General features: G+C 43.1%; 1 protein-coding gene and 1 pseudogene across 2 annotated transcripts in view; one reads left to right on the forward strand and one right to left on the reverse strand.

Annotated features, from left to right (window-relative positions):
• FLVCR1 (FLVCR choline and heme transporter 1) overlaps positions 1–21250 on the reverse strand; it is a 47088-nt gene extending 25838 nt beyond the window's left edge. The window contains exons 1-3 of one of the 2 annotated variants that reach the window (XM_514185.9): positions 20297–21250; positions 15639–15783; positions 6661–6801 (exon numbers count right to left, since the gene is read on the reverse strand). In XM_514185.9, coding sequence (XP_514185.2) covers positions 6661–6801; positions 15639–15783; positions 20297–21034 — 1024 coding nt within the window. In that variant the 5' untranslated portion in view covers positions 21035–21250. The remainder of the gene's footprint in view (positions 1–6660; positions 6802–15638; positions 15784–20296) is intronic. The other variant, XM_009441450.5, reaches the window with a different exon arrangement.
• A 1534-nt stretch (positions 21251–22784) lies between these two features.
• On the forward strand, positions 22785–24613 carry LOC134809583 (small ribosomal subunit protein eS28-like; annotated as a pseudogene).
• The last annotated feature ends 1733 nt before the right edge of the window (positions 24614–26346 follow it).

Below are 26346 nucleotides of genomic sequence, written 5' to 3' on the forward strand. Positions count from 1 at the left end.
AGTATTTTATTGAGGATTTTTGCATCAATGTTCATCAAGGATATTGGTCTAAAATTCTCTTTTTTGGCTGTGTCTCTGCCAGGCTTTGGTATCAGAATGATGCTGGCCTCATAAAATGAGTTAGGGAGGATTCCCTCTTTTTCTATTGATTGGAATAGTTTCAGAAGGAATGGTACCAGTTCCTCCTTGTACCTCTGGTAGAATTCGGCTGTGAATCCATCTGGTCCTGGACTCTTTTTGGTTGGTAAACTATTGATTATTGCCACAATTTCAGCTCCTGTTATTGGTCTATTCAGAGATTCAACTTCTTCCTGGTTTAGTCTTGGGACAGTGTATGTGTCGAGGAATGTATCCATTTCTTCTAGATTTTCTAGTTTATTTGCGTAGAGGTGTTTGTAGTATTCTCTGATGGTAGTTTGTATTTCTGTGGGATTGGTGGTGATATCCCCTTTATCATTTTTTATTGTGTCTATTTGATTCTTCTCTCTTTTTTTCTTTATTAGTCTTGCTAGCGGTCTATCAATTTTGTTGATCCTTTCAAAAAACCAGCTCCTGGATTCATTAATTTTTTGAAGGGTTTTTTGTGTCTCTATTTTCTTCAGTTCTGCTCTGATTTTAGTTATTTCTTGCCTTCTGCTAGCTTTTGAATGTGTTTGCTCTTGCTTTTCTAGTTCTTTTAATTGTGATGTTAGGGTGTCAATTTTGGATCTTTCCTGCTTTCTCTTGTGGGCATTTAGTGCTATAAATTTCCCTCTGCACACTGCTTTGAATGCGTCCCAGAGATTCTGGTATGTTGTGTCTTTGTTCTCGTTGGTTTCAAAGAACATCTTTATTTCTGCCTTCATTTCCTTATGTACCCAGCAGTCATTCAGGAGCAGGTTGTTCAGTTTCCATGTAGTTGAGCGGCTTTGAGTGAGATTCTTAATCCTGAGTTCTAGTTTGATTGCACTGTGGTCTGAGAGATAGTTTGTTATAATTTCTGTTCTTTTACATTTGCTGAGGAGAGCTTTACTTCCAACTATGTGGTCAATTTTGGAATAGGTGTGGTGTGGTGCTGAAAAAAATGTATATTCTGTTGATTTGGGGTGGAGAGTTCTGTAGATGTCTATTAGGTCCGCTTGGTGCAGAGCTGAGTTCAATTCCTGGGTATCCTTGTTGACTTTCTGTCTCGTTGATCTGTCTAATGTTGACAGTGGGGTGTTAAAGTCTCCCATTATTAATGTGTGGGAGTCTAAGTCTCTTTGTAGGTCACTCAGGACTTGCTTTATGAATCTGGGTGCTCCTGTATTGGGTGCATAAATATTTAGGATAGTTAGCTCCTCTTGTTGAATTGATCCCTTTACCATTATGTAATGGCCTTCTTTGTCTCTTTTGATCTTTGTTGGTTTAAAGTCTGTTTTATCAGAGACTAGGATTGCAACCCCTGCCTTTTTTTGTTTTCCATTTGCTTGGTAGATCTTCCTCCATCCTCTTATTTTGAGCCTATGTGTGTCTCTGCACGTGAGATGGGTTTCCTGAATACAGCACACTGATGGGTCTTGACTCTTTATCCAACTTGCCAGTCTGTGTCTTTTAATTGGAGAATTTAGTCCATTTACATTTAAAGTTAATATTGTTATGTGTGAATTTGATCCTGTCATTATGATGTTAGCTGGTGATTTTGCTCGTTAGTTGATGCAGTTTCTTCCTAGTCTTGATGGTCTTTACATTTTGGCATGATTTTGCAGCGGCTGGTACCGGTTGTTCCTTTCCATGTTTAGCGCTTCCTTCAGGAGCTCTTTTAGGGCAGGCCTGGTGGTGACAAAATCGGTCAGCATTTGCTTGTCTGTAAAGTATTTTATTTCTCCTTCACTTATGAAGCTTAGTTTGGCTGGATATGAAATTCTGGGTTGAAAATTCTTTTCTTTAAGAATGTTGAATATTGGCCCCCACTCTCTTCTGGCTTGTAGGGTTTCTGCCGAGAGATCCGCTGTTAGTCTGATGGGCTTCCCTTTGAGGGTAACCCGACCTTTCTGTCTGGCTGCCCTTAACATTTTTTCCTTCATTTCAACTTTGGTGAATCTGACAATTATGTGTCTTGGAGTTGCTCTTCTCGAGGAGTATCTTTGTGGCGTTCTCTGTATTTCCTGAATCTGAACGTTGGCCTGCCTTGCTAGATTGGGGAAGTTCTCCTGGATAATATCCTGCAGAGTGTTTTCCAACTTGGTTTCATTCTCCGCATCACTTTCAGGTACACCAATCAGACGTAGATTTGGTCTTTTCACATAGTCCCATATTTCTTGGAGGCTTTGCTCATTTCTTTTTATTCTTTTTTCTCTAGACTTCCCTTCTCGCTTAGTTTCATTCATTTCATCTTCCATTGCTGATACCCTTTCTTCCAGTTGATCGCATCGGCTCCTGAGGCTTCTGCATTCTTCACGTAGTTCTCGAGCCTTGGTTTTCAGCTCCATCAGCTCCTTTAAGCACTTCTCTGTATTGGTTATTCTAGTTATACATTCTTCTAAATTTTTTTCAAAGTTTTCAACTTCTTTGCCTTTGGTTTGAATGTCCTCCCGTAGCTCAGAGTAATTTGATCGTCTGAAGCCTTCTTCTCTCAGCTCGTCAAAATCATTCTCCATCCAGCTTTGTTCCGTTGCTGGTGAGGAACTGCGTTCCTTTGGAGGAGGAGAGGCACTCTGCATTTTAGAGTTTCCTGTTTTTCTGTTCTGTTTTTTCCCCATCTTTGTGGTTTTATCTACTTTTGGTCTTTGATGATGGTGATGTACAGATGGGTTTTCGGTGTGGATGTCCTTTCTGTTTGTTAGTTTTCCTTCTAACAGACAGGACCCTCAGCTGCAGGTCTGTTGGAATACCCTGCCGTGTGAGATGTCAGTGTGCCCCTGCTGGGGGGTGCCTCCCAGTTAGGCTGCTCGGGGGTCAGGGGTCAGGGACCCACTTGAGGAGGCAGTCTGCCCGTTCTCAGATCTCCAGCTGCGTGCTGGGAGAACCACTGCTCTCTTCAAAGCTGTCAGACAGGGACATTTAAGTCTGCAGAGGTTACTGCTGTCTTTTTGTTTGTCTGTGCCCTGCCCCCAGAGGTGGAGCCTACAGAGGCAGGCAGGCCTCCTTGAGCTGTGGTGGGCTCCACCCAGTTCGAGCTTCCCGGCTGCTTTGTTTACCAAAGCAAGCCTGGGCAATGGCGGGCGCCCCTCCCCCAGCCTCGCTGCCGCCTTGCAGTTTGATCTCAGACTGCTGTGCTAGCAATCAGCGAGATTCCGAGGGCGTAGGACCCTCCGAGCCAGGTGTGGGATATAGTCTCGTGGTGCGCCGTTTTTTAAGCCGGTCTGAAACGCGCAATATTCGGGTGGGAGTGACCCGAGTTTTCCAGGTGCGTCCGTCACCCCTTTCTTTGACTCGGAAAGGGAACTCCCTGACCCCTTGCGCTTCCCAGGTGAGGCAATGCCTCGCCCTGCTTCGGCTCGCGCACGGTGCGCGCACCCACTGGCCTGCGCCCACTGTCTGGCACTCCCTAGTGAGATGAACCCGGTACCTCAGATGGAAATGCAGAAATCACCGTCTTCTGCATCGCTCACGCTGGGAGCTGTAGACCGGAGCTGTTCCTATTCGGCCATCTTGGCTCCTCCCGTCTTGTTTTTTTTTTTCTCAGATGGAGTCTTGCTCCGTCACCCAGGCTGGAGTGCAGTGGCACGATCTCAGCTTACTGCAACCTCTGCCTCCTGGGTTCAAGCGATTCTCCTGCCTCAGCCTCCCGAGTAGCTAGGACTATAGGTGCGCACCCACCATGCCCAGCTAATTTTTGTATTTTTAGTAAACATGGGGTTTTGCCACATTGGCCAGGCTGGTCTTGAACTGGCCTCAAGTGATCCACCCACCTTGGCCTCCCAAAGTGTTGGGATTACAGGAGTGAGCCACTGTGCCCGGCCCCAGTAAGTATTAAGTGATGTGGTATCAAAGACACCAAAACTCCACAGATACCTGAGTATTCACTGAAGGCACCATCTAACACCCTCGCTGGTGCCATTTTCTTCCTCCCCTTTGTCTATTCAAATCCAACCCTCTCTTCAAGGCCCAGCTCAACCACTCCCTTCTGTGAGACTCTCCCTGCCATCCCTAGGGCTTCCCTTCATTTATCCTTTCTCAATGATAGGCCTCAATGAAGGGCTTCAGCATGCACTTGCCATACAACTTATCTTGTGTTGTTATCCTTTTGATAAATACCGACTATATTGTTACTTTTCAGATGTTTATATTATCTCCCCAATTAGATGATCAATTTCCTATGGGCAGAAATCATATATCATGCCTCTTTCTAGCCACAAGGCATCTAGAGCACTACTATACATTTAGTTGGTATTTGATAGCTATTGATGGAATAAATAAAAGAAGGAACACGAAAATGAACAATAAGTGAGGCAAACATTAAGCCAGCTCTTATAGGATTGCTTACAGAAAAAAGAAGCACATTTCCGGTAAAAGAAATATTGGCACAAAATTACAGAGACTAGAATTAACAGTGTATATGCATGTGGAGATGTGTCTGTGTGTGTGTGTGTGTGTGTGTGTGTACGTCTGTGACAGGGTTGGTTATAAGTGTGGCTGAAAGAGAATTTTGTATTGGGAAAGTGAGTGATAAAAGAGTGATAAGAAAAAAGCCAAGCCAGATGCAGTGGCTCACGCCTGTAATCCCAACATTTTGGGAGGCCAAGGTGGGCAGATCACAAGGTCAGGAGTTTGAGACCAGCCTGGTCAACATGGTGAAACCCCGCCTCTACTAAAAAAACAAAAATTAGCTGGGTGTGGTGGCATGTGCCTGTAATCTCAGCTACTAGGGGGGCTGAGGCAGGAGAATTGCTTGAACCTGAGAGGTGGAGGTTGCAGTGAGCCGAGATCATACCACTGTCCTCCAACCTGGGTGACAGAGAGAAACTCCATCTCAAAAAAAAAAAAAAAAGGAAAAAAGAAAATTAAATGACAGGCAAAAGAAATGAATTTGCTCTACTATTTAACAATAAGCCACTATATTTTCTCTATATCTAATTAGGAATTTTAGGTTTAACCTAAACAAGGAGATAACCAGCAAAAGTAAGAAAATGAACTATGTCATGCAAAAGTATTAACATGTAAGGATGAGATATGGCATCTGGGATTTGCTTTAAAATATTCTAGGAAAGGCCGGGCATTTTGGCTCACGCCTGTAATCCCGCACTTTCGGAGGCCAAGGCGGGCAGATCACCTGTGGTCAGGAGTTTGAGACCAGCCTGGCCAACATGGTGAAACCCCTTCTCTACTAAAAATATGAAAAATTAGCCAGGCATGGTTGTGGGGGCCTGTAATCCCAGCTACTTGGGAAGCTGAGGCAGGAGAATTGCTTGAACCCGGGAGGCAGAGGTTGCAATGAGCTGAGATTGTGCCACTGCACTCCAGTCTGGGCAACAAGAGCAAAACTCCGTCTTAAAAAAATACATTCCAGGAAAAAAACTGGAGGAAATAGATGAAGCAAGAATGGCAAAATATTGATAACTGTTGAAGCTGGATGATGCCATACACAGGATATGGGTATATAGGAATTAGATTAAATGTTCAACTTTGGTGATTAGCAATTTCTACTGAAAAAAAAAGGAACTAATCCTGATAAAAATAGTTTAGGTCCGGACTTAATTGGTTACAACTTGTAAAACATTTATGTACTAGAGTGTGTATCCCCAAAAAATGTGAAACAGAGAATAGCAGTGAGTGATTTCTGGAGGCAAGTAAGACAGAAATAGGGAGTGCTGGTGTTCATGTAAATGGTGTTAACACAAGAAACAAAGAATGAACCGTCAGAAAACTCTGAAGAAAACCAAGTGTGTTGGTGTCTGCAGTCAAAGCTACAGTGTCAGGATGAATACCTGTCAGCTATCCTGAAAGATGTGGAGAGAGAGAATTTTCTTAGATGTCAGAACTGGTTAAGGTGAGTTCCTTAATGTCCACTTTTGACTGAGTAATCAAAACAGATGCCAGCTTGCACAGTGTCAAAGAAAAGTATTGTTGATAGCATTTCCCACCTGCTTACATCAGGATAACTATAGTTCACAAATGGCCTAAAATACTCCATGAGAACTCACAAAAGAAGACCGAGTTTCTCTATTTGAGAACTACTTTTCTTTTCTTTCTTTTTTTTTTTTTTTTGAGATAGTCTCACTCTATTGCCCAGGCTGGAGTGCAGTGGCGCAATCTTGGCTCACTGCCACCTCTGCCTTCTAGGTTCAAGCGATTCTCCTGCCTCAGCCACCTGAGTAGCCGGGATTACAGGCGTGTGCCACCATGCCCAGCTGATTTTTGTATTTTTAGTAGAGATGGGGTTTCACCGTGTTCACCATGCTAGTCCTGACATGCAACTCCTGACATCAAGTGATCCACATACCTCGGCCAACTCAAGTGCTGGGATTACCAGCATGAGCCATCATGCCTGGCCAAAAACTACCTTTTAAAAATTATTATTTTTAAAAATATGTAAGAAGATCCATCCTGGATTTTCTGCTTTTAGTTTAAGTTCATGATTATGCTGTAGAGTTAACAGGCCAATCTCATTGAAGTTCAAACCACTAGGTTAAATGAAAAGAATCCACAATGCTGAAAGGCTCACACAGACATTAAAGAAAGTACAAGAAAACCACTTACCATAAGTGATCAACAGAAGGACAAAAGGAATGTTTTTAAACAGGTTTCTTATTGATTTCTTATAGGAGTACTCTTCAGGGGGACTGTCTTGAAGAGCTGCTTGAGCCTGACTTGGTGGATACCGAGGTTTTTCTTTGAAGGCTGAGAATATACACGAAAAGGATTATGTATATTTAATATATATACAATATGTTGTTATATATTACAATATGTAATTATATGTATCATTCTTAGTGAGCAGACAGAATACAGTTTAAGTTTAAAGAGGTATATAAGTCTTTTATGGTAAGGGTTTTCATTTTCACTGATTTCTAAGTGAAGAATAGTTTAACACTGTCATCTCAGTTCTCTGAAACTGACTAAAACTCAGAGATATGGCCAATTCATATAAGTGAACTGCAAAACCATCAATAATATGCCACAACCTTGCCTACTGATTATTCTATTTTTACCTAAGAAAGACTAATTTTTACTACATTAAATATTCAACAATTCTACTTTTAAATTCAGTTCAATTTGTAATTAGAGATAAACATGAAGGCTGGGCACAGTGGCTCATGCCTGTAATCCCAGCTCTTTGGGAGGTTGAAGGGGGAAGAACCCTTGAGCCTGGGAGGTCAAGGCTGCAGTAAGCTGTGATTGCGCCATTGCACTCCAGCCTGGGCAACAGAGCAGGACCCTGTCTCAAAACAAAAAAAAGGAAAATAAAAGAAATAAAAAATCAGATATGAGGAAGCCAATATACTATTGAACTTTTAAAGGACTTGAGTTAGTAACCATTTTCTTCTGAAATGTGATATAAAGTTTATCATCTGATCCAACTGCACCTCTGGGATTGAAAAACTCCAGGTAGATTCATGGAAGCAGAGCTAGGTCTTGCTAACTCACTTGAGCTGCATATGGAAAGTACAGGGGTAGAGCTAAGAGACATAAAAGTGTGGTGGTATATGGTGTCTGACACTCTAAGTTTTAGCGCTATCCATTTCTAGTTAGAAATTTCACAGCCATCCCAGGCAGACAACATCTAGAGACCACCTTTTTGCTGTGCAGGAAAGATCGACCAACTTTCCATAAAAAATGACTAGAGAGAGATTTCTTTAGGGTTAGGCTAACCAGAAGTCAAGACTAATTCACAGGTCAGGCATGGTGCTCACTTCTGTAATCTCAGCACTTTGGGAGGTCAAAGTGGGTCCATCACTTGTACAAGACTGTCTCTAGAAAAAAATTGTTTAAACTAGCTATGCATGGCAGCATGCACCTGTAATCCTAGCTACTTGCGAGGCTGAAGCGAGAGGATCGCTTCAGGATCGCTTCACTGAGCCCAGGAATACAGGCTGCAGTGAGCTGGGATCATATCACTACACTCTAGCCTAGGTGATAAAGCAAGACCTTGTCTGTAAAAAACAAACAAAAAACACAAAAAACTATTTACAGAAGGGCTGAACTGCTAAAATATGGTACAGCAGAAATTAAAATCTAGACTTTGTATTGACTCAAAACTTTAAACTCTCTCAAAATTGTTAACTACAATAGAAGGAAAATACTATACTTCATTGAATCTAAGATACTCTAATACTTGCAGTCAATGATCTTGCCAGGTATCAATAGAAGGTTTTCACATAACCATATCTCAATTACCACAAATGTTAGATGCCACTGATTATTAAAGGCATCTTGATTTCAGAGATTTCATGAAAAAGGTATACCTCAAGATTGATGAAACAGGGTAAATTCAAAAAGAAAAAAGAAGCCCGGCACAGTGGCTCACACCTGTAATCCCAGCACTTTGGGAGGCCGAGGCAGGTGGATCATTTGAGGTTAGGAGTTTGAGACCAGCCTGGCCAACATGGTGAAACCCCGTCTCTACAAAAAAATACAAAAATTAGCCAGGCATTAATGGTGGCACATGCCTGTAGTTACAGCTACTTAGGAGGCTGAGGCAGGAATTGCTCAAACCCAGGAGGTGGAAGTTGCAGTGAGCTGAGATTGTGCTACTGCACTCCAGCCTGGGCAACGGAGTGAGACTGTCTCAAAAAACAAAACAAACAAAAAGAAACAGAAAGAAAAAAGAAGGTAAATGGATTCAGTAAATAATATTGTTTAGGAATTTTTTTTAGAAATTAGGATTTTTCTGCCATTCTCAGCCAGACAGCAAGAAAAAAATTTTTTTTTAATAGAAATTAGGATTTTTTTTTAATTGGCTATTTCTTTCTTCCAACAAGGAAGACCTGCTTTGTGTTTGAAAGAGGGTTAGATCTGATGGACCTAGCAACTGGAATCATTTGGAAATTAAAAATAATACAGATTTTGAGATTCTACCCAAGGCTCAATGAATCAGAAACTCCAGGATGAAGCCAAAGAAACTGTTTTAAACACGAAACTCCCCAAATGCTTTTGAAAACCAGCCAGGGAGAAACAATCACTGGGAAAGTAAGAAATGACCCTTAAAATTTCCATGAAATACTATAATTCTCTAATTTTCCTGTTTGCTGCTAAAAATTTTTTAAATTACAGTTCATTGCTGACCAACACATTAACTGTGATATAACTAAAACTTATCAAACTAAAATATACTTCTCTTTTTACAGATCTTACAACTAATTAAAGAGGAGATATAACTCATAAATATTTACTTTTTAATATCCTTACATTGGAAGGCTGGTACACATAAAAGGTTTAAGTTGCAAATCCTCCTCTTCCTTTCATTCTATCTGATCTTGTACTGTTAGGATGTCTGTTGTCTTTTCCTGAGTCTCTTTGTATCCTAATCAGATAGGAAATATCTCTTCTTACTAAGATTGGTAATGCAGAACTCACATAGTTATAAAACAAAGTTTCAGAAAATAAAAACTATGCTTACAAGGTAGTCATGGGTATTTAATGAATCTTAAGTCTCTTACTTTTTTATTTACCATGGCAAAATAAATCTAAATGGCCCAAATCTGAACTGAAATGCAAAAATGAAAATATTTCTGACTTCTGGCTGGGTGCAGAGGCTCACGCCTCTAATCCCAACACTTTGGGAGGCCTGAGGCAGGCAACTCACCTGAGGTCAAGAGTTGGAGACCAGCCTGGCCAACATGGCAAAAACTTGTCTCTACTAAAAACACAAAAATTAGCCAGGGGTGGTGGGCACCTTAATCCCAGCTAGGAGGCTGAGGCAGGAGAATCACTTGAACCCAGGAGGCGGAGGTTGCTGTGAGCCAAGGTCGCACCACTGCACTCCAGCCTGGGCGACAGAGTGAAACTGTGTCTCAAAAATGAAAAGAAAAGAAAATACTTCTTACCAGTCTTTAAATCCATTACATTTATTTTTTGAATACAAGAGTTATCTGTTAGTTTCAGGAAGTCCAACTATCTTTTGGCAAAAATCAAGCCTGTATTTACCAGCTACATGTTGTAGGAAAGTCGAACTTAAGTCTACTTGAAGAAAGAGAAACAAAAAACCATGGATCTATGGCCTTGTTTACACCTAACTGCTACTTTCAAAGGATGATATATGGCTTCTTCTTTCTCCTTTGAAACAGAAAAATAATAGCTTTCTATTGTCTTCTCCCAACCAAAAATTTGCACCAATAAAACAACTGATTATTTGAAGCAGTTATTCTCCACTTCTGGCGTTAGTCTTATAAAGTAGCCAAAATATTCTCGAGCACCACATTCAAACTTTTCCTCCTGTGATGAATACGTTGCAAATCTATTGCTGTTTAGGGCTACTTTTACATTTTAAAACCGTATTTTAACATTTTTAAAATTTCGTTATTTGTCCCTGTGTGATTCAGGCATATATTACATATATTAGGTTATTATAAGACAAATAAATGTTTGAATCCTGGCTCTGCCTCAGCTCACTGTATGACTTTGAGGAAGTAAACTTCTGTCTCTCACCTTTACAGCTTTCTCATCGATAAAATGTAAATAACAATAGCAAGCTGTTATGAAGATTACATGATACAATATATGTAAAATAATTCTGTAATTATCAAGTGCAACACAAAATATATTGTCTTTTTTCGAGGAATATTTATTTAAAAAAATCAGAGACTGCCTCAGGAATTTGAAATTCTTACAGACTAAGTTAAATGTATTTCTGTTAAGAGTATGCAGTCAGGCCAGGCATGGTGGTTCACGCCTATAATCCCGGCACTTTGGGAGGCCGAGACAAGCGGATCACCTGAGGTCAGGAGTTTGAATCCAGCCTGACCAACATGGAGAAACCCTGCCTCTACTAAAAATACAAAATTAGCCGGGTGTGGTGGTGCACGCCTGTAATTCCAGCTACTTGGGAGGCTGAGCAGAATGGCTTGAATCCGGGAGGCGGAGGTTGCGGTGAGCGGAGATCGCGTCACTGCACTCCAGCCTGGGCAACAAGAGCTAAACTCTGTCTCAAAATAAAATAAAATAAAATAAAGTTTATAGATATCTTGAATTAAGAATCAAAAGCAGCTGGGCATGGTGGCTCATGCCTGTAATCCCAGCACTTTGGGAGCCCAAGGCAAGCTGGGAAGAGCCTGGGCAACATGGTGAAACCCTGTCTACAAAAAATATAAAAAATAGCCAGGCATGATAGCACACACCTGTAGTCCCAGCTACTCAGAGGGCTGAGGTAGGAAGATTGCTTAAGCCTGGCCAGGAGATCAAGGGTGCAGTGAGCTGAGATTGTGCCACTGCACTCCAGCCTGGGTGACAGGGCGAGACCCCATCTCTTAAAAAAGAATTAAAAGTAAAATTATCACACCTGTAATCCCAGCACTTTGAGAGGCTGAGGTGGGCGAATCATGAGGTCAGGAGATCGAGACCATCCTGGCTAACACGGTGAAACCCCATCTCTACTAAAAATACAAAAAATTAGCCGGGCGCGGTGGCGGGTGCCTGTAGTCCCAGCTACTCGGGAGGCTGAGGCAGGAGAATGGTGTGAACCCGGGAGGCAGAGCTTGCAGTGAGCCAAGATCGCGCCACTGCACTCCTGTCTGGGTGAAAGAGCGAGACTCCATCTCAAAAAAAAAAAAAAAAAAAAAAGTAAAATTATGCACACATTATATGCTTATGTGTTTAAGCACATTAATATTAAATATTTTTATTGTGATTACTTTTGGCTTCTGTCATCCACTCATTTTAGTGAATCAGGAAAGTATTTTAATTGACACATGAGTTAAATGACATAGTTTACTGCTCTGCTGCACAAGAACAGCTTTTAAATACAACAGCATTACCACTTATGCAAGAATCTGAATTCGAACAAAAAATAAGGCTCAGTAAAAATTAAAATGTTATTTTTTATCTGTAACTTTTATATAGGGAGTTAAATTGTCTAGGCTTAAATCTGACCTTCAGTGTTTACTATAACCTTGGACAAATTAGATTTAACTAAATTCTGTGCCTCAGTTTCCTCATCTATAAAATGGGAATAATATTGGTACCCTCCTCACAGAGTCATGAGGATTAAATGAGATACAGCATGTAGTGAGCCTCCAAACATGTTTGGCACATACCAACAAACCAAATGTTTGAGGCTATAATAGAATTCTCCTAATAGGAATAGGGTATTAGTGTGAAATTCAGTGGAATGCTTGGGTTAATTCCTGGAAACACTAGATGGATTATACTCAATATAAGCTCCATGAAGGAGAGGAACAGTTACATGGCATGAACCTTTGAGACAATATTTTAAGCAGACTGCTGAGTATCAATTTAGTACATGTCACGTTGCGGAAAAATCTCAACAAAATTAAATTATTTTATGAGGACGTGGTGGGACTTCCAAAGTAAGTATGGATAGAATTCAGAGAGAAGTAAAATCACCTTTTAGTAATTAAGGAACTTTATTTGGTATGGATTTTTTTAAGTAATCCAAAGTTTGCTCAATAGCAAATATTTGGGAATGAGGAAAACAAGTATGTGTTCTATTTAAATGTCACAATTTTCAACTTAAGACTTTCATATCACAGCTGTATACTATCTTGCTTTTATAATATGCTTGGGATCATAAAATTAAAATTAGAGTCCTCCAAGCAAAAGTTGACAAAGAGCCTTTGTTTAATGCCATATTTCCCATTATTTTCCCCTCATTTCTATTTCCACTCTCTACCTGTAGGCCATGAGTACATAATTAGTTAAGTACATAATCAGATCTCTTTTAATTTCTCAAATAACAAAGGGTAATATGCCAATAGTCATACCTATTATTATCATTCTTGGTCTCCCTCCTTCAACAAGTAAAGATCTTTTATTTGTAGCAGTTTAAACATACACACATCACATGTATGATTTCGTGATATCTTACATGCAATCTCTTACTTTCTCACTTCTTTCTGAGACAAGCAATTGAAGAGGATTTAAAAAAAAAAAAAAAGGAAAATCAGAATTTATGTGAAGACACAAAAGTAATCAAAAGAAAGAGAATTTTGGCCGGGTGCAGTGGCTCACACCAGTAATCCCAGCCCTTTGGGAGGCCGAGGCAGGCAGATCATTTGAGGTCAGGAGTTCAAGACCAGACTGGCCAACATGGTGAAACCCCATCTCTACTAAAAACACACAAAAAAGGCCGGGCTCGGTGGCTCATGCCTGTAATTCCAGCACTTTGGGAGGCCAAGGAGGGCAGATCACCTGAGGTCAGAAGTTCGAGACCAGCCTGGCCAACATGGTGAAACCCCGTCTCTACTAAAAATACAAAAATTAGCCAGGCATGGTGGCACGCGCCTGTAATCTCAGCTACTTGGGAGGCTGAGGCACAAGAATCCCTTGAACCTGGGAGGCAGAGGTTGCAGTGAGTCGAAATTGCGCCACTGCACTCCAGCCTGGCTGACTGAGCAAGACTCTGTCTCAAAAAAAAAAAAAAAAAACCCCAAAAATTAGCCAAGCGCAGTGGCAAATGCCTGTAATCCCAGGGAGGGAGGCTGAGGCACGAGAACTGCTTGAACCCAGGAGGCAGAGATTGCAGTGAGTCCAGATAGCGCCACTGCCCTCCAGCCTGGGTGACAGAGCGAGACTCCGTCTTGATAAAAAAAAAAAAAGAGAGAGAATTCTATACTTTAAAAATCCCTATTGCTGGCCGGGCCTGGTGACTCATGCCTATAATCCCAGCACTTTGGGAGGTTGAGGCAGGTGGATCATTTGAGGTCAGGAGTTCGAGACCAACCTGACCAACATTGTGAAACCCTGTCTCTACTGAAAATACAAAAATTAGCTGGCATGGTGGTGCATGCCTGTAAGCCCAGCTGCTTGGGAGGCTGAAGCAGGAGAATCACTTGAACTTGGGAGGTAGAGGTTTCAGTGAGCTGAGATCATGCCACTGCACTCCAGCCTGGGTGACAGAGTGAGACTCTGTCTCAAAAAAAAAAAAAAAAAAAAAAAAAAAAAAATCCCTATTGCAAATGGAAGGTCCATTTATGCAAAATGTATTTCCTATTTCATCTAGCAAATCAAACATGGCTACCAGAAAAGTAGACTTAAGAATTTTGGTGTTTTTACCGCATGCTCTCACTCATAGGTGGGAACTGAACAATGAGAACACATGGACACTGGAAGGGGAACATCACACACCGGGGCCTATTGTGGGATGGGGGGCGGGGGGGGGATAGCATTAGGAGATATACCTAATGTAAACGACGAGTTAATGGGTACAGCACACCAACATGGCACATGTATACATATGTAACAAACCTGCATGTTGTGCACATGTACCCTAAAACTTATAATAAAAAAAAAAAGAATTTTGGTGTTTTTTTTTTTTAAGAATACAAATTTCTTTTAAAACTTTGCTAAACTGCTAAAATAGGATAGGAATAATGTGTCCTTCTTAGTAGTCTGCACATTACAAATATGCTACTCCATAACTAACTGAAAACAAAAACCAACAAGTGGATTAGACATGTTTGAATACTTCATATGTTACCAGGAGAACATTCTGCTCATTATATTAAGGGAAATTAAGTACGTGGGCTGAGCTTCCTGTACCTGGATCCTGCAGTTCATCTACCAAGGCAGTCTCTACCCAAACACTCTAGAATCTTCAGCATACATTTCTTTGAAAACTAAGAATTTTATATCTGGAGATCACAAAATATGAATTTTCCATTACTATTATAGCCATTGTAAAAACTAGTATATAAATTTAAAACTCCAGCTATAATGAAATTATAAATTTGAATGATTAAAAGATGGCATTTCAACTTTATTAGTTCTTTTCCTCTTCAAATCGATTTCAGATGAGTGCCTAAAGGGCAATATTATAGTTATGCTAGCAGCTATATTACTTAAATAAACCTTACCTATCCTTTTCCCTGAAATCAAAAGTTTCCCATTAAAAATAAACTTTAAAAAGCAGACCTTCCCAAAGCTTCTTCCAAACTGATGATGGCTGCTTGCAGTTGATTTTGACTGACTGCTTCAAGAGACAGGCTCAGACGAGAGGACTCAGTGACGAGTGGTGGCAGCCGTGCTTTGCTGGAGTGGCCTAACAAGTAGATAGTTGCCACAGTTTGAAATTCTGCTGAACAGCTTGCTGCTGCCCAGGACCATTCACTAGTCAACATTTTCAGATCCAGTTAATTGTTAAATTGGAAATCCTTGGGAGAATTTAGCATTACCAGAAAGACCATAGCCTACGTGCATCACTTCAAAGCATGGCAAGAACTTGTTCCCGGCTAGGTAGGCATAAGAGGCATAAGATGCAGACCATGTAGGTGAATATGGGAAGAGGAGGCAGGTAATATATTTGAAACCAACAGTTACCAAGAAGAAAAGTTAGTAGAGGGATAAATGAATTAGTCTTCAAACCCTTCACAATGTGAAAACAAATGTAGTGGGCCATAACATCCCTAGGGTTGTAGCATTCATTACCTGAGCAAGACAGGGCATGGAAGAATGAAACAAAGCACATGACACTTGAGATATTATCAACAAAAATTTCCAGAGTTAGTTATCCTCAAATTTCTATCATGCATTCATTTAAGCTTTAGGGAAAGTAATTCACTTACCAATTGCTGTTAAAATAAATAAAAGTGTGGCAACAGCTGATGTTCCGTAAAACATGGTGCTGATATTACAAGCCAGGAGATTTGTGTCATTCTGTGTGTTGGGTACTAAAACTGGTGGTAGCAAAAAGCCAACTGCAGTTCCAAGCTGAAAAACACATAGTCCTGTTAACAGCTATTATCATTAGAGAAAAAAGTAAATGCTGGCAATTAACAGAACATAAAGAGGACAGCTAGTGTTTATAAAGGTGCTTTGAAAATTAAACTATTATGTTCTTTTTTTTTTTTTGAGACAAAGTCTCACTCTGTCTCCCAGGCTGGAGTGCAGTGACGCAATCTTGGCTCACTGCAACCTCTCCCTCCCAGGTTCAAGCAATTCTCCTGCCTCAGCCTCCTGAGTAGCTGGGATTACAGGCGCACTCCACCACGCCCAGCTAATTTTTGTATTTTAGTACAGACGGGGTTTCACCATGTTGGTCAGGCTGGTGTCGAACTCCTGACCTCATGATCCGCCCGCCTGGGCCTCCCAAAGTGCTGGGATTACAGGCGTGAGCCACTGCGCCCAGCCTAAACTACTATGCTCTAATGTCTTTTTTACTATTGTATTGTTAAAGGGAAATTGCTTACCAATATCTCTCCTATCCAAAAAACATTTACTGAGTTCCTACCATCTGAGTGATGCTGCTATTATAAAGCTGTGTAATATACAGTCCTTGCCCTGCAGATGCTTACAAAAGGGGAATAAGAATATGTAAAATAAGGCTGACAAAAGATGACCTACAGAATGAGAAAAATTTGTAAATTATATATCTGATCAGGGTATAGCTTCCAGAATATATAAAGAACTATTACAGCTCAACAACAAAAAAGCAATATCCCAATTTTAAAATGGGCAAAAGACTTGAATAGACATTTCTCCAAAGAAGATATACAAACGGTCAATAAGCATTTGAAAACATGCCCGAATCAAAACCATAAGATACCACTCCACACCAGGTAGCATGGCTACTATAATAACAATAATAGCAATATAAAAGTGTTGGCAAGAATGTGGAAAAATTGGAACCCTTGAATACGGCTGGTGGGACTATAAAATGGTGCAGCCACTGCAGACAAGTTTGGCAGTTCCTTAATAAGTTTAACATAGAATTACCATATGACCTAGCAATTCTACTCCTAGGTATATGTCCCCAAAACTGAAAACAGAAATTCAAACAAATAATTACATATGAATGTTCATAGCAGCCCTATTCACATTACCACAATAACCAAAAGGTGAAAATAACCCATTTATCAACAGATAAATGGATAAACAAAATGTGGTATATTCATACAATGAAATATTATTCAGCTATTAAAAAGGAATGAAGTACTGATACAGTGCTACAACATGGATGAACTTTGCAAATAAGCTAAGTGAAAGAAGCCAGACACAAAAGGTCACCTACTGTATGATTCCATTTATATGAAATATCCAGAACAGGTCAATCCACAGAAAGAGAAGGGAAACTAGTACTTGCCACAGGCTAGGGGAGGGGGCAATGGTGGGGAAGTGACTGTTTAGTAGGTATTGGGCCTTCTTTGCGGGTGGATAAAAATGTTTTGAAACTAGACAGAAGTAACAGTTGCACAACACTGTAAATGTACTAAACGCCACTGAATTGTACACATTAAAATGGTTAGTTTTATGTTATGTGAATTTTACCTCAACAAAAAATATGGCTAAATATCATAATCACAAGAAATAAAATCAAACTATTAGGAGGTTCAATGGAGGAAGGTTTTTAGGAGGAAGATTTTTAGGAGGGAGGGCGTGAGGAGGAAGGGCCCAAGAAAGGAGTCTGAGGCAGAGATAGTCACACTTATCAAATATTTCATTCGCTCCCTTACAAAAAGCTAGATAGAGGCCAGGCGCGGTGGCTCACACCTGTAATCCCAGCACTTTGGGAGGCCGAGGTGGGTGGATCACGAGGTCAGGAGATCGAGACCATCCTGGCTAACATGGTGAAACCCAGTCTCTACTAAAAAATACAAAAAATTAGCCGGGTGTGGGGGCGGGTGCCTGTAGTCCCAGCTACACGGGAGGCTGAGGCAGGAGAATGGCATGAACCCGGGAGGCAGAGCTTGCAGTGAGCCAAGATCGCGCCACTGCACTCCAGCCTGGGGGACAGAGCAAGACTCCATCTCTAAATAAATAAATAAATAAATAAAAATAAAACAAAAAGCTAGATAGAAAGAATATAACTGGTAATTACAAGAGAGGGTGGTAATACAGTACTGTGATTGAGACGTAAACAGTGCCAAGACTGGGGAGACCACGTAATTTACTATCCATCTAGAATACTCTTCAGAATGAAAGGGACTTCATTAGTAATCATACCAGACAACAGGTGTACCACCTGGACTATCCCAAGCAAACTGGGACATATGATCATGGTAGCTAAGAGAGTACTTTGGGGGAGCACCTTATATAGAAATATTATTCAGCTATCAAAAAGAATGAAAAGAAATGGGGTTCAGAAAAAGTTCCTGGAGGAGCAAAGATCTGAATAAGAAATTGGAGTTAGTCAAGTGAAGAAATATTCCAAGCCAACAGGACATTACATACAAGGCCAGGAGGGAAAGGGCACGACCTTGTGAGAAACTGTAAGTAGGCATAGTTCTGCACAGAGCAGAGAAAGCATATGTCTGTGGAGACAGGGGTTGTGCGGACAGATAAAGTGGAAGGGCTGGCAGGAGGCAGATCTGGAGGGTCCCATATGTCACATTAGAGTGTTTGAATTTTATCCTAAGGACAATGGAAGCCACTGCAGGGGGTAAGGATGTACCCGGAACAGATTCGCACATTGTAAAAGACCACACTGGATGAATGCGAGAACAGAGGGAAGACAGCAAGGGCTCCAGATAGGGAGGACAGTTAGCAAGCTCTAGGTGAGAGCTGTGGGTGGCCCAAACCAAGACAGTGGCATTAGAGATAAAGGGAAATGAGCAAGGAGAAAGCAATTTTGAGTGGTGTGTTCCCATGTGATATCCAAGTAGACTATCCAGCTGGCCAGTATCTGTATGAGTCTGAAGCTCCTTTATTTATTCAACATGGTTTTATGGAGAGTAATAAATGCTGGTGATACAGCTGTGTACATTCAGACCACATTCTTATTTTCATGAAACTTACAATCTAATGGTGGGGATAAGAGAAAAGTAATAGGTAAGTAACATATGAACATGTAAACAATAACATATGAGACAGGGATGAGTGCTATTAAGGAGAATTAAAGTAAAATAATGTAAAGAGAGTGACTGGGCAACTCTAAATGGGATCAAGAAATGCTACTGAATATTTAAAAATGAATTTAAACTGAGAGATGTGTGACAAATAAAATGTAATCATGGCCGGGCGTGGTGGTTCACACCTGTAATCCCAGCACTTCGGGAGGCAGAGGTGGGCAGAGAGCTTGAGCTCAGCAGTTCGAGACAAGCATGAGCAACATGGAGAAACCCCATTTCTACAAAAAAAAAACACACACACACACAAAAAACTTTATAATAGCTTCTGTCCAAACCTGCAGATGCAACCAACTCAAGTATTTTGGACAAACAACTATAGTTCAACCTACTCCATCTTCTGTACTTTTAGATAAGGGAAATGACTATAAAGCAATAAGCATGTAGATTCTCATGCCTTGGCCACCTGAGTAGCTGGAATTACAGGCATGCACCACCATGCCCCACTAATTTTTGTGTATTTGGTTTTGCCATGTTGGCCAGGCTGGTCTCAGACTCCTGGCCTCAAGTGATCCGCCTGCCTCAGCCTCCCAAAGTGCTGAGATTACAGGCGTGAGCCACCACGCCCAGCCCAGAACTTTTGGTTAGGAGTCATTTATGTGTCCCTTATGTGCCAGGCACTGTGCTGACTGCTAATATATGAAATTAAAAGGGAGCTGTTCACAATGACCTCTCAAAATGGAAACAATCTTCCCAGAACTCAATACCTTCCTTTCACAAATACACTGGTGACAAAAATAATACCCCAAGTCTTGTTCGTTACTGCATTGACAAATTTTCCACGTTAGGCATACACAAGCCAATACAGTTAATTATTATTATTATTATGGTTACAGTTTATTATTATTATTTGAGACAGAGTCTCACTCTGTCACCCAAGCTGGAGTGCAAAGGTGCAATCTCCGCTCACTGCAACCTCCACCTCCCGGGTTCAAGAGATTCTCCTGCCTCAGCCTCCTGAGTTGCTGGGACTACAGATACCCGCAAGCAGGCCTGGCTAATTTTTGTATTTTTAACAGAGACGGGGTTTCCCCATGTTGCCCAGGCTGGTCTGGAACTCCTGACTTCAAGTGATCCACCCACCTCGGCCTCCCAAAGTGCTGGGATTACAGGTGTGTGCCACCGCGCCCGGCCCAGTTAATTATTTTATAGGTAATTTTCAAAGCAAGATGACAAGGTCGTTTGGAAAATTTTGTCCTTACAAAGAAATTTATAGCCCACTTCAATCCAAGACGGCCTCCTATTCAACGGCTTCATCTCCTCTTTTATAGACAAATACCTCCTGGGGCAGTTCATCCATACAGGCCATAGTTCTCACGGCCTATGACTTTTTCCGGTCTTTTAAGGATCTGACTTTGACCTACCACTCCAGTACTTACCTGATTGCCCAGCACGGCGGTGGCACAAGCTGTGGACACCTCTTTGGGCCCAAACCACACTGAGGCGATGCGGGAGGGCAAGCCCAGGATGAAAACCTGGGCCACCGAGCACAGGCACTGGCCCAACATGGTGACCCAGAAGAGATGCTGCTGCACACTGCCGCACTTGATCCAGGCACCCAGGCAGTTGAGGCCGGAGCCCAGCAGGGCGGTGAGCCGCAGGCCTCTGGTGTCCAGCAGCCAGGTGGCCGGGAAGATGAGGGGCACGTAGGCCAGCATGTACACCATGGACAGCCAGTCGATGTGCAGCAAGGTGACACCGTAGAAGCCCTCGAAGACGTTGCTAATGATGCTGTACTGGATCCACTGAAAGGCGTTGACCAGCGAGTACAGGCTGAAGATCAGGAGCACCACGAAGCGCCGCGGGGAGAGCGCCGTCCGGGGCAGCGGGCTGCTCTCGGCCCCCGGGGTCTCAGCTCCCGCGCCCGCAGGCAGCAGCCGGGCCTGGGTCTCCTCTTCTGGGGCCAGTGGAGTCTGAGGCCCGCCCAGAACTCCCGAGGCGGCAGCGAGGCTGTCCCGGGGGGCCCCATTCACCGGGAAGGTGCCCGCTTTGGGCCCGTTCTGCAGCTCCACGCTCTCCTTCCCAACGGGCGCGCCCCTCGGCAACGGGAGGTATCCTTTCGCGAGCGGGTGTCCGGGCGCCACCGCCGCCCCCTCCTCATCGTCTGGCCGCGCCATATCCCAGGCTCTCCGGCGCCACCTCGCTCCCCGGCGCCACCTCGCTCCCCCGCCCCACTCCCCAACTCCGCTCTCCCGGCCCACAGCCCGAGGTCCTCCTGGGACCCCACCTCCAACCCCTCGGCCCACCGCTCCTTCCCCGGTGGCGCGCGCCGCGAACCGCAATCCGCGCTACCGCGTGAACAGATGAAGGTCTCCTCCCCCGCGCCGCGCGGCAGTCACCCCTTGTCTGGTCCCGCCCCTAGAGTCGCGCGTCCTGCATGACTACGGCCCTCCGGCCAATCAGCGTGCGCCTTTGTCCGGCGCGAGAGCCAGTCGGGGAGCTGCCGGGCGAGAACTGCGGGAGGCGGGGGAGGAAAGCGGCCGGCGAGCGCTGGCTGACATTTTCCTGCCCGGAAGGATGCATGGCCCCGGGTCTCCTGCACCTGAGGGTGGGCGGGAGGCGGCCCCGCGGGTTGTGTTGCTGGAAAAAGGGGTCTCGATCCAGACCCCAAGAGAGGGTTCTTGGGTCTACTTCAGGGAAGAATTGGAGGCGAGTCACAGAGCGCAGTGAAGGAAGCAAGTTTATTGGAATCTACTCCGTTAGAGAGTGCAAGTCCTCAGACTGCAGGAGGAGGAACTCCCGTCCTTCGGTAGTGTCACCACTTAGAGGCAACTGTGAGGAGCTGTGATTAATCGTGGAATGTGCTGATGTGCCCACTAAAGGTAGGGGCTGTTGGTGCACTAATGACCATTAATCCTTCAACCTAAGCCTGCGCATTGACGTTATCTCTGAGTAGAGGGCTGGGCCGGGCTCGGTGGCCACGTCTGTAATCCCAGGACTGTGGGAGGCCGGACAGGAGTCTCCCTTGAGCCCAGGAGTTCGAGACCAGCCTGGGCAACATACTGAGATGCCATCTATTTAAAAAAAAAAAAAAAAAAAAAAAAAGCCAGTAGCCAGGCATGGTGGTGCATGCCTGTAGTCCCAGCTACTCAGGAGGCTGAGGCAGGAGAATTACTTGAACCTGGGAGGCGGAGGTTGCAGTGAGCTGAGATCGCACCACACTGCCCTCCAGCCTAGCCTGGGCGACAAAGTGAGACCTTGTCTAAAAAATAAAAAAAAAAACTCAGGACATCTGGACAATTCCGCAGACTTGGTGGGAGATGTCCTGTATGGCCATAAATATTGTGTAATTATAATTGTTGGTCAGCTTAGAATGCGGCTATTTTCAGACCTTTAGCATTAACCTTATAGGTGCCTTGTAAGTGCCTAGTTACTCACTTTAACATGCAGTCGCTCTAGCCATGTTTTATTAAACCAGATGCCTGGTAAGCAGTGGCTCCTCTAACAAGTGGGCAGCTTGGAACTGGGAACGAGAGAGCCACCGAAACAGAATGAGGGAGACAAAGAAGTGGGCATCACCCTCAACTCCACAAGGGCTTCCCAAGGGCGCTGTACCGTACGCAGGCCCAGGACGAACTTTATTTCTCGCCCCAGCATCGCTGTCCTTGTCAGTGAGACCCTGGCTTTAGGGCAGACAGGACCACGTTTCATAAGTTCATGCTGTCCCAGCAGAGGAATAACGCCAGAAAGTGTTCCAGTACAACCAGAGAAAGAGAGTCCATGAGAAATCTGCCCTTGTGAGGTTGGAATCCCCTCAACCTCACCCCGCTGACTTGAATGAAGCAACTGAGACGGGCTATGATGGAGCAGATCCGGTTGCTCGACCTTCTCCCTTGCACCAACACATGTAGTTAATAGTTACTGGACATGCATATTCAGTGGGTTCTGTGGGTTCCAGGTACCAAATTTGTATTGAATGGTATGTGCCAGACACCGTCTTGAGATCTGGAGAATAAAAAAATAAAAAAATTAAAACGAGACATCCAGGGCACAGTAGCCTTGCGGTCTTCCTGGAACTAGAGAAAATTCAGCCCTTCTGCTCCTTGGGAAGCTATGTTTGGGGAAAAAAAAAAGAGAGAGAGAGAGAGACTCCAAAGAGTTTGTTATTAAATTTAAGTTGAAACTAGGTGTATATTGTACAAGTGTTCTTACCATGCATTTAATCTTAAAATGTGCTGATATCTAGAACCCTAAAACCCTGCACTTTTTTATTGCCTCTTACATTATTATTTTGGTCATGTATGAAATATATCAGGCATTTCTCGGTACAGGTGAAATGCTACATGTTCTAAACTAAGGAATAAGTGCATTATTATAATGTCTGCCTTGGCCAAACTGTATAAATCCCCCCCTCCGCCCGCCCCGGCCAACATCCCTTCCCTGCTTTTTTTTTTCTTTCTTTCCTAGTGCTTACCTTCACCTAAAATGTCCTATATTTTTACTTTTTTTTTCTGGTTATTTTCTTTCTTTCTTTCTTTCTTTCTTTTTTTTTTTTTTTGACAGTCTTGCTCTGTCACCCAGGCTGGAGTGCAGTGGCGGATCTCGGCTCACTGCAACCTCCACCTCCCAGGTTCAAGCGATTCTTCTGCCTCAGCCTCCCGAGTAACTGGAACTACAGGCCCGCGCCATCATGCCTGGCTAATTTTTGTATTTTTCTTTAGTGGAGACAGGGTTTCACCATATTGGCCAGGCTGGTCTTGAACTCCTGACCTCGTGATCCGCCCGCCTCAGCCTCGCAAAGTGCTGGGATTACAGGCCTGAGCCACCGAGCCTGGCCTCTTTCTTTCTTTTCTTTCTTTCTCTCTCTCTTTCTTTCCTTCTCTCTCTCTCTCTCTCGGCTGACCTCCAAGCCTGAGTACTTTTTGTATTTTTTGTAGGGATGGGGTTTTGCCACATTGCTCAGACTGGTCTCAACTGATCAGCTCACTTCGGCCTCCCAAAGTGCTAGGATTACAGGCATGAGCCATTGTGCTGGGCCTTTTTCTGGTTATTTTCTCCCTGCCCACTAGAATGTGAGTTCTATAAGGGCAGGGCTGAAAGTTTTGTTGCTTTTTGCTACCGCTACTATTTTTCAAGAATTTGTAACCAGTGTACTTTGTGCGAGTACCTAGCACATAGTAGGTGTTCAATAAATATTTACTGAGTACAGCTAATGAATACTGAATTACCGTGAATATTTTAAATAATTACTTGCTTTGTAAAGAAATCTATTTCTTCTCTCTGCCCAACTGCTGCTGCATCGCCATCACAGACACCAGCCATGTGCAGCCTATCTAGCTAGCCAGGGTCACCAAGGTCCTGGGCAGAACCAGCTCTCAGGGACAGTGCATGCGGGAATTTATAGACACAAGCCACTCCATCATCCACAGTGTGAAAGGCCCCATGCGCAAGGGCTATGTGCTCACCCTGTTTGGAGTCAGAGCGAGAGGCCTGGAGGTTGCACTGAGCTTGGCTGCTCACTGGGTCTTGGATGTTGGGTTCGACCACTTGGTCCATGAGAATGCTGTGCCATGATCTGCTCCTTTATTTTATTTGCCAGCCGCACAGGAATTGAGATATGCATTTAAATAAAGTGTTTGTGTGCCAAATTAGAAAGAAAAGAAAGGAAAGAGACAAAGAAAGAAGAAAGAGAGAGAGAAAGAAAGAGAGAGAGAAAAAGAAAGGAAGGAAGGAAAAAAGGAGGGAGGAGAGAAGGAAGGAAATCTTTTTTTAAATTATTATTATTATTTTTTTTTTTTTTTTTTTTGAGACGGAGTTTCGCTCTTGTCACCCAGGCTGGAGTGCAGTGATGCAATCTCGGCTCACTGCAACCTCTGTTTCCTGGGTTCAAGCGATTCTCCCTCCTCAGCCTCTCAAGTAGCTGGGATTAAGGCGCCCACCACCACGTGAAATCTATTTCTTAAAAAAAAAAAAAATCTTGGCCAGGTGCAATGGCTTACGCCTGTAATCCCAGCACTTTAGGAGGCCGAGGCGGGTGGATCACGAGGTCAGGAGATCAAGACCATCCTGGCTAACACGGTGAAGCCCATCTCTACTAAAAATACAAAATATTAGCCGGGCATGGTGGTGGGCGCCTGTAGTCCCAGCTATTCGAGAGGCTGAGGCAGGAGAATAGCATAAACCCAGGAGATGGAGCTTGCAGTGAGCCGAGATCGCGCCACTGCACTCCAGCCTGGGCAATAGAGTGAGACTCCGTCTCAGAAAAAAACAAAAACAAAAACAAAAACAAAAAAAGTCTTGCAAACTTCCAGAAGGAAGGGAAGGAGGGAGTGAAATCTATTTCTTTCTCTTTTCCTTTTTCTTTTTTTGACACAGAGCTTTGCCCTTGGAGTCCAGGCTGGAGTGCAATGATGAAATCTCAGCTGACTGCAACCTCTGCCTCCCGGGTTCAAGTGATTCTCCTGCCTCAGCCTCCCAAGTAACTGGGATTACAGGTGCCCACACCCGGCTAATTTTTGTATTTTTAGTAGAGACAGGGTTTCTCCATGTCGGTCAGGCTGGTCTCGAACTCCTGACCTCAGGTGATCCACCTACCTCAGCCTCCCAAAGTGCTGGGGTTACAGGCATGAGCCACCGTGCCCGGCCACCATTCTAATTTCTTAATCTTGTCTTCTTTCTCTGGCTTCAGTGGTAGATATTTATTAACCAGTTTAAACATGAGTCATTATTTATATCAAATGTTTGGATGTATAACGTAAAATGAACCTTAATCTCTGTCAAAAAAGATACTACTGGGAGCATTGTTTGGCTAGGAGTCAAGATGAGATTGAGCTACTTTATGGGTGTGGAATGCCAAGTCAGAGAGATTTGAATAAGTAACACTTCAGCAATATGAGATCTGGACAGCATCCAGGAGCCAAGGTCCAAGATGCTAATAGGAGTGATGTAGTTGTCCCTGAACAAAGGTTTGCCACAGTTTACGAGCCTCAGAGGTTAAGATGCAAACCAGAACAATGCTATTGGATGTGCAATCCGTGATGTTTCATGGGGAGGTGGGTAGATTTGGGCAACCTTGCCTTCAGTTTACTCCTACTAGCATCAGGCTCTGTCCACCTGAGCAGCAGAGGCTATATGGTTCTATTCTGTGAAAAGATCAAGTTGGAAATGGAGGAGTAGAGGAGAAGGTTGGAAATCAGAATCCTCCCACATGTATTCTTCCCTCCATTGAGACATTTTATTTGTATATATTTATTCCTGAAAAAAAAAAAAAAGAGTCCCAGGATTTTTTCTCCTGTGTTTTTGTCTTGTTTCTTCTCGGTCCATGATGCCAGTTGAGGTCATCAGTACAGCGAAACCAAACTGGTGAGATGGGAACAAATTATTCTGTCACTTTTCTAGATCTATTTATTTATTTATTTATTTATTTATTTATTTATTTATTTGAGATGGAGTCTTGCTCTTGTCGCCCAGTCTGGAGTGCAATGGCGAG

Source organism: Pan troglodytes, chromosome 1 (genome assembly GCF_028858775.2).
Source record: "Pan troglodytes isolate AG18354 chromosome 1, NHGRI_mPanTro3-v2.0_pri, whole genome shotgun sequence".
Lineage (NCBI taxonomy): Eukaryota > Metazoa > Chordata > Mammalia > Primates > Hominidae > Pan > Pan troglodytes.